The 8,647-nt window shown below is 47.8% G+C and overlaps 1 protein-coding gene across 1 annotated transcript; it reads right to left on the bottom strand.

The window, feature by feature from the left end:
- Positions 1 to 834: 834 nt before the first annotated feature.
- Positions 835 to 7,950, bottom strand: spry4 (sprouty homolog 4 (Drosophila)). Its single transcript, XM_078106799.1, has 2 exons — positions 7,532 to 7,950; positions 835 to 5,243 (listed from the first exon to the last, which is right to left on the bottom strand). The coding sequence occupies exon 2, from the start codon at positions 5,190 to 5,192 to the stop codon at positions 4,047 to 4,049; it is 1,146 nt and encodes a 381-aa protein (XP_077962925.1). The 5' UTR covers positions 5,193 to 5,243; positions 7,532 to 7,950; the 3' UTR covers positions 835 to 4,046.
- Positions 7,951 to 8,647: the final 697 nt, after the last annotated feature.

The following is an 8,647-nucleotide window of genomic DNA, read 5'->3' as shown; positions in this document are numbered from 1 at the left end:
CACCCGGGTAAACACCCAGGAACCGTATAGTGGGGAAGGGCATGAGGGGAGGAAGAGTGCCTCGGGGTAACAGCAGCACAGGTGGGCTGGGGGATGGGGGGTGATGACAGTGTGTGTGTGTGTGTGTGTGTGTGTGTGTGTATAACAGAAGGATTGTGTGTGCTCCGGCTTCTTAAGGAGGTGCTTTGGAAAGAAAGGAATGTTACACATACAGATTACAACAGACCACCCCTGTAAACTGGAAGGAAGTCAGTTTTACCTGTGAGTCAAGCAAACACACACACACACACACACACACACACACACACAAAGACAGCGGCTATAATGTGAAGTGAGCATCTGGCTCATATTACATTGTCCAGAGGAAGTCACTGCATTATTTCCTGTTGCTTATGTAATGTGTTCTTTCAGTTTAAGGTCAAGCTGCTTTATTTGGCCTTCAGTGACCTACCCGTGTTTTATAGGGAGCAATCTATTCCGACAGGAAGCGGGGACCTCAGGAAGTCGAAGTGTTGATGTAAAACAAGTAAAGCCCGTAAATGTTGTCTTGGAAATGATTAATAGCTTAAGTGAATGCACCTCATAATTTAGGTTCATAATCTTACATGCTGTAAGATGTCGGTGCTAAAGTGCACTTTATATTTGCACGCTTATGCAGGAATTAAGCTTTGAATCAGCATGATTCTTTTAATACTAGAAAGTGTTGATTAATACAATAATCTCAATCTCACCCTCAAGTGATCTGAGTCATTCTGTGTGTGTGTGTGTGCGTGAGAATGTTTGTGTGTTATTTTTGCGAAGGACACTCAGATAAGTAACGACACGACAGCCTTGTATATTTAACAATATATATTTCCATTGTCAATGTACATTCCTTTTCGACATAAGCTTTCTTCACAAACAAAAAAGTTGCCATCTAAATAAATACTATATAAAATAGAACTTCAAAATAAATATCTATAAAGGGAACCTTTTATATGAGAGATTTTTTTTTTCTGTTTGTTATATCTAAACAAAACAAAAGCACGGATCTCGTTCTGAATCCCAAACATTGACATTGCAAAGGCATAAAGGAACAGAGTCTTTCACCCAGCTGTAAGAGACTTCTCCTCTTGTTTGGGTTGAAAAAAAGAAAACATCTGTGCCCGCAAAGTAAAGGGTGTGTAAAAGCATTGTAGCAGGAAAAAGAAGAGAAGAATACAAATATTGTAATCATTGAGTTGTTGTCGTTGGATGATTATCCCGCACCTTGAAAAAGGCCGGTGATCACATAAAAAAAAGTATAAAGCTAACGCGAAGTGAGGAGTGATACTCCCACAGTGACGGGGCTGTCTAATAAAAGGAAAAGAAAGGCATCCACTTATTAAAAAGATGGCACAGAACTATGAAACCCAGAGTAAAGACAAAGACGGAGGGGGGGGGGGGAGAGGGAGAGGGAGAGAAAGGGAGACAGGCTCGTCTTTCTCTCCCTTCTCCGCGGTATGACACGTTTATGCACAGCAGCTGTGTTTGTCAATCAAGGCCAGGGGTGTTTTGTTGGACTACTTCTCGGAGAGGAAGGAGGGAAGACGAGGGCAGAGAGGAGGGGAGGCGAGGGGAGGGGAGGTGGGAGGGAGGAAAAGAGGGGAGCGAGTGCTGAGACGCTGAGCAGTAACAGCAGGAAACGGGTTGATCCGGAGAGGGGTAGGTTGGGTCTCCAGGACTCGGGAGAGCAACCAGGGAATTAGCTTAGCCTCTCCACTGCTAATGAGCCGTGGATAGCATTAACAGCAGGAGGGGGGTTTTCTTCTTCTTCTTTTTTATTTTATTGCCCGGCATACTTTTCTAAATCAAGTGCTAGTGATAGAAAGACCTGTCGTTTTTTTGTTGTTGTTACCCCTTCCCGAACCTTCCTCTTGCCACCCTCCCTCTTTTTTTCCCCCTCAAAAACATCTTACCCTCAAAATATATATCTAATATATTCTCTATATATTTTGTACTGAATTTTAGTTATAACGTACCATGCAATCTTTCAAGGACATTTTAAAAGTCTCTTCTAAAGAACACAAATGTTGTGAAACTATTTACAGCAAATAACATTTTACCTGCATAGCTCTATTACTAAATATATCGTCAAAACATTTGTGATTTTTACCGCCCACGTACACGCGTTAGGCCTTTGCCCAGTCACACAATCATTCTCAGTTTTGGCACCTTTCTCTCGGACTGAATTGCTAGGTTTGAAAATATTGCCTCATACATTCAAGACTAAGGACAGTGTGTGTGTGTGTGTGTGTGTTTTCTCCTTTTTTTCCCCCTGTGTGATATCAGCTTTGTGCAACAAGACAAACACAGCTATGAGCAAAGTTAGGCACCCTAATGGAAGTTAAGGGTCCGACGCGAAGGGGAGGTGTGTGTTATGGAGCGACAGAGACAGTCGGCCTTTATGCCCAACAGAAAAGGCCATCTGTATTAAAGGGCAGAATGCCTTTAAGAACCAACTGCCGTCAACTCCATTTGGCGAATGTGCATAACAACTGTGATCACTCAAGACAGCGAAAACAAGCTACTGTATGCTAGCTTCCTCTGGCAAAGTCCTAAGAACATAACGCAAGCCACAAAAATAGACTTTAAGAATAAAATACAGACTATCTGGCTGACGCAGCTCTGCAGCATGATTAGAATTGAATGAAGACACTGTGTGTAGACGGGGAGGTTTGGGGTGTGTGGACTAAATGTCGTGCACGCAAACGTAACGTGAGAGGTGGTGGTTAATACTGTGCTTTAGTACATCCTTTTAAGGGGGTTTGCGTCCTCTGAAAAAGGTTGTGCAGGTGGCAGGTTCGACTTTCGACAAAGGCTGGCTAGATATGAACACGACAACGACTTTGCTAGGCCTTCTCTCCCCTCTCTACGCTCTCCCGCACTTGCATCCCCTCTCCCCTTGAAACCTTACTTTCTGGCCAGTTTGTCGCTCGCTTAGCTTACTTGTTTTAAATTATTCACTATTGCCTTTTCACCCCCTAAATGTTCTTTGCTTTCTTGTGCAAAGATTGAAGTAGGACGGGCTCTTCGGCAGTTTAGAAATCAACATGCTGTAGGCCAAGTTCTAGAGAGGATTACTGAAACAGTCCCTGAGAAGGTTGGGTGTACTTTTTTTTACACAATTTCTCTACGACACATCAACTTCTAGCATGGTGGCTAACCATTACACTAGAGCATGCAGTTCATGACATGCATTACCTCTGAGGTGAATGGTGAACAGCATTCAAAAACTTTTAGAATCTCTGGGATTTACCCCCTAAAAACAGGAAACGGACGTTAAAGTTATTATCTCTCTCTCTGTTGCTCTACGACTGCTTATGCACAAGACAGAATAAGAATAATGGAAACATTTTAATATCTTTAAGTCTGACAAAGGCTCGTTTTTTTTTTTTACAGCTCCTCCGTGGAGATGAATATTTTGAGATACGTTTTAGCGTTACCAAGCTAGCATCTTTAAGCTAAAAGAGGTAAAAGGGCGACACTAACAGATGGTGTTCGTCATAGTAGTGGAGAGAGCGAGTAAGAGGTGGTTTCACTCTGGCACTTCACCGAGCACCAGTACAGGTGAACACTTGTCTGTTCAGACAGACGGACACTGGGCTGTGCTTGTTGGGGGCGGCGGGGAAGCGCACAGATATTTATTTCCATTAAATAACTTTCTCGTTATCTGAGGTTCAGCAACCGGCTTCTGGTTAGTCACCGTTACTAAATTAGTTGAGGAATACGGAGCAGCAGAGAGGTACAACGACTTTGTGCCTTCGGCCATCATTTAGGAAACAAACAAAAAAAAACCAGTCCCACGATCTTGTCTCTTCTTCTTCAATAGGCCTCGTCTGATCATCCAACATAGGTCGAGGAGCCATTTAAGTACCTTTGTTTTACATAAGTCACCTTCCAGTAGATTAATGGGGTAGTTTAAGGGGTCGGTGTTGGATTGTCCTATCCATAGAGAACAAGCAAGTACTGAGTGGTCCTGTCCAATTCTTAGCAAGGCCACCGCTAGCCAGTTCTTTTGTCCACTATCATGATCCCTGCTTTTCTAGTGTCCCAACTTTTGCTTCCACGCCTCCGTTTTTACACAGAGGGGCACTCACGGCGCCCTGCAAGTTCTTGCAGCGGCACCCGGGCCTGCTAACGTTGTCGTAACACTTCTGTCCCAGTTTGGCCAGACCCGTAGCTGGTAGATAGCAGACCAGGCAGGGCAGGACGAGTGAAAGGGCAGCCATGAAGGACCAGCGCGCACAACAGTTGGCCTGGGAGCACGAGCACGGCTTGTCGGCGCAGGAGCCCTCGTCGTCTTCATCCTCGGTGCAGTGGTAGAAGATCCCTTTGACCAGGCACATGCAGGTGGCTGTATCCACCAGGCTCTGAGCAGAGCACAGGCACTCCTGGTTGCAGACCCAGCAGGAGGGCAGGGTCCGGGGGAGCGTACACTCCGTGCATCGGCACTTTCCGCATTGCTCGCAGAGAAGGAGGTGCTTCTTCTCGGCCGGGGAGGAAGGGATCAGCGCCAGCCCCTGCTGGCCTCCGGTGGTGCACACGCCTCCCGCAGGCATCTTTGCAGACTTGAGGTCCAGCGATTTAGAGGAGGCGCAGGAGGAAGCAGAGGACGAGGAAGTGAGGACTTTCGATTCGGAGGAAGTAAAGCTGCCTGGAGTTCGGGTTGCGATTGTGTTGACGGGGCCCTGGTGGGGGTGAAGGTTTGGGTGGTGGTCCACCGTCGGGGTGGGGGCGGCGTGGTCCAACAACCTCTGATCAGACGAGGTGCTGCTGCTGCTGCTGATAGAGCTGGGCCTCCCACTGAAGGAAATCCAAGGGTGGGTGGTGCTGTCCTGGTTGGGGTGGGGCTGGGGCTCGCACCTGCCCTGCTGGTGGTGCTGGTGTTGGTGATTATGATGATGGTTGTTGTTTGCCCCCAGGAAGGCCTCCTGATTCTGACCGAGCCAATTGATTCTCCGGTTCACGGACTTCTGGCTGGAGGGCTGCTGGGACACGACGGCGGGGCTGTCGATGTAGTCGTTCTCCACATGCGAGGACTTTATCTGGTCGATGGGGTAGATGGTAAGAGGGTGCTGCAGGCGACCGTAGGGCACTCGACTGTCCAGCAAGGGCTGAGATATGAGGGAGGAGGACACGCCGGGGATGTGGTGGGGAACCCTGGACTCCATGTGTAGGCTGGTGCCTTGCACGTCTTCACTCTAAAGCAGCATTTAGAAAAGCTGCAAAAAAGACAAGACACAGGAGACCGTTATGACTGGTTGCATCTGCTGTTTCTTCATTTCGAGGATGACGGAGATTGTGATGATTTTCAAACTAAGTTAATCTTACGAAACTGTCCGAAGAACGACACCAATGTTTGCTACGGTTTATCCGGGGAATCATTTCGTGGTGCTTTTGCGTTGCTTCTATCGATGACTAACCACCACTTTGTTATGATTAATCCACTACAACTTCTTTCAATAGGATTGAGAGTTTTCCATCTCACAGTTTTAACACATTCAATGATACTCTACAGCGATAACTCACGTTCAAACCAACGTATCAGACAACGTGGTAAACTGTCTGAATCATCCCCCACAGTTTGCTTCACCCGAGACACTTATACAATTTCTAGCCTCTCAACCGAAACTACGGCTGCAATGGAAATGTAAGGTTTGATCTTTAGACAGAATACAAACTGGGTTTCAAACCTCCTCTGTTCTAACTTTGACATTAGAACGACAGGAGTTGGGCTCTCATCGCCGCCCTTCCAAAGAGCAGGGAGCAGCAGAAAGCAGGGCTTGCATGCAAAAGACTCGAAGATGCAAAACAAGGCGAAGCAAAGAGAGGAAGAAGATGCCAGAGACGGGACTTCAACAACACCAAAATGAGGCAAAGAGAACAGCGTTTGTACCGAATCAGACATTAAATAGACAGTAATACAATTGTACCTAATAGCGTGCCTCTGGTCTCAGATCTGGCAATTTGTGAATGGATCTGATTCTGTGAACTGCAGGTTCTTTTTTTTTGTGAATGAAAGCTACTGGCTGCACTCGGTGTTGCAAGTATGAATCAATGCGCTCCAGTCATGATGAGGCTGAATGAAATCGGTTTCATCATTCATCTCATCGACGAACACTCGGCGGCAGCCGGAAAAAAAAAATACCAAACCTCCTCTACAGAAAAAAACAAAGCGATGATTGAAGACAAACGACAAAGCCCGGCTGACATTTCCACTGACCTACATCTGCGGTGTTTGCTTAGCTGATTTAAAAAAAAAAAAAGAACCTCATCCAGACCACAAAATGCATTAAGCTTCGGATTATTCTCTCAAGGCAACCTGGATTTTTCCAAGCACCTGAACATTGCCGAGCTGTGCCTCGTTTCTGCTGACAGCGGATCTATTTTACGCGTTAAAGCTCGTCTCGCCCCCTCGACTCGTTTTTCTCCTTTTTTTTCCTCGAATTTGCCGAAGCCCGGCTGAGAAAACCTGTTGCAACACCACTGGCACCGACACAAGCGCTTGCGATCGACAAATCTAGAACGGCGTGAGCTCCAAGCCGGAACGTTGCGTGTTCAAGTGCGTGTGTCCGTGCACGTGCGTGTGCGCGTCCTCTCCCTTCGATGCGTGAATAGACTGAGTCATAAATCCGGAGGCGGCCGCTCGACATATTCAAACGGCGGACTTATATAGTCCTTGTAACCACGTATTATATCGCACTCAATATTAATAAAATCAGGGGGGGGGGGCGAAGCTAGGACATTGATAAAGACAACCCGGGACACTGTGTGCCAGTCGGTTCAGGGGTCATTTTAACCGGCGTCGGTCGCTTGCGTGTGCGCGGACGTTGTCACCCTCGTTGGGACCGAAACACGCGGATTCAAGAGCGATCCGGTTATTTTCTTTGCCGCGTGTAAATAAGACAAACCCGCGGACGGCAAAGGCACCTGACGCAAGCGCCGCGGTGCGGCAGCGAGGCGGACACACGCGACAGGACCGCCCGGGGCGTCCCGCGGCGCGCCGCGTCCTGCGGGGGCCGAGGTGTGGGTCTGTTCCGCCGGCTTTTAATCGTGACCGCGAAGCTTTGGGGGGGGGGGGGGGGGGGGGGACGCCGAGAACCGCCGCGCTCCGTACGCTGAAAGTACGCATTCACCTTGTGCCATGTAGGAAAGGGGACGTTACGGATAAGTCGTGTTTTTTTATTATTATTATTTTTAAATTAAAACTAAAACGCGACGCGGTTTTCCTCGCTCCGCGGCCCCAGCCGTGCCTTTGGCAGGAAATCGGTGGTTAAACATTTACACGAAGTGCAAACACTGGTCGGCGAAAACAGCTTGTTGCGAGATAGAGTTAAGTAACGAGGAGAGCTTGCGTGCCAGCGAGCCAGTGGATTGAGAGTCGGGCGAGAGGCGAGCGGGGGGGGGGGGGGACGAGGGGCCGAGGGAGTCGGGTGGTGCAGCCCCACGCTGCTGAAAAGTTACAAAACACGAAACGATGACTAAACACCGGAGAGGATCACCTACTTACTCTGGTCTCAGGACAAAATGCTCATCTCTTGGTTGCGCACGACGTTTGCGCACGGTCTATAGTCCAGTCAAAGCGGGTGAGTAGCTCCCCAAAAGCTCCCCAAATGTCGCGCAGAGATAAGTCCCGACGTCTGGATGCGATGCGAGCAGAGTCATGCGAAGGGAGAACTGTTCTCCTGCACTATTCTCCACTCGCTGATGCGTAAAAGGCGACTGCGGTTGTGGACGCAGAGCTTTGGATGTGATGTTGCAACCACCGAGGGGGAGGGAAGTGAGTTTTTTATGAATGGGAGGGCAGAGGAAAGGGAAGGGACGGCACTGCGCAGATGCCCTGGTTTTTTTTTTTTCTTCTCTCTTTTTTTTGTGAATGGGAGGGCAGAGCAACTCAGGACGGCTGAAATGCGAAGGTTACATTTTTATGAATGGGGAGGACTCCGAATGGCATTGCGCAGGCGCGATGCCGAGATTTTTTTTATGAATGGGTAGAAATGGCGAATGAGGGGTGTGTGAGAATGGGGTGAGGGACCGAGGGGGGCGGCGGGGGAAATGTCGGGACTGATTTACGTAAAAAATCGTCTCACCGGCTCCGGTGCCCCCCTCGCTTTATTTCAGCCCGTTGATTTATTCATCTATTCGCTCTCGCATCACGCAACATATTAAATGAGTGGTTGTGGTGGTTTTGTGTAATGGAGGGAAGAACGAGATGAGTGGGGGGGGTCTAAATCTGCAATTAGTTCATTTATTTTGCCATCGCTGGCAAGTATAATCTGTACCCTTCTTTCGACGCTGATGCATTGACGCCAAACTGGCTAAAGAAAAAACACAAATATACAGTCGTGACCTACATTTAAGGAAACAAAACATCTTAGCAAAGCCATAAATCTTTAAGGAATGTGACTTTCATGAATAAAGTAGTCCAGCGTGAAGGCTGATTTCTATTTTTAATAAGTCTATTGTTGGCATCAGATCCTTTCAGATTAACACGTCTGGACTCGATCCGGCTAAATAATGGCTGCTTGTTTCCCCCTTCGATCTAAAGCCGTTTATTGCGACGAGGACGTGCCCTTCCTTCCCCTGCAACAATGTGAGGGATGACTACGGCTTCTATGTAGTGTTA

The sequence above is a fragment of the Gasterosteus aculeatus genome, chromosome 7, assembly GCF_964276395.1.
Source record: "Gasterosteus aculeatus chromosome 7, fGasAcu3.hap1.1, whole genome shotgun sequence".
Classification (NCBI taxonomy): Eukaryota; Metazoa; Chordata; class Actinopteri; order Perciformes; family Gasterosteidae; genus Gasterosteus; species Gasterosteus aculeatus.
The sequence above is the reverse complement of the archived record's forward strand: the minus strand, read 5'-3'. Positions and strand labels throughout refer to the sequence as shown.

Excerpts from the sequence above, each read along its gene's own strand:
- spry4 (XM_078106799.1), bottom strand. The coding sequence starts at position 5,192 with ATGGAGTCCAGGGTTCCCCACCACATCCCCGGCGTGTCCTCCTCCCTC.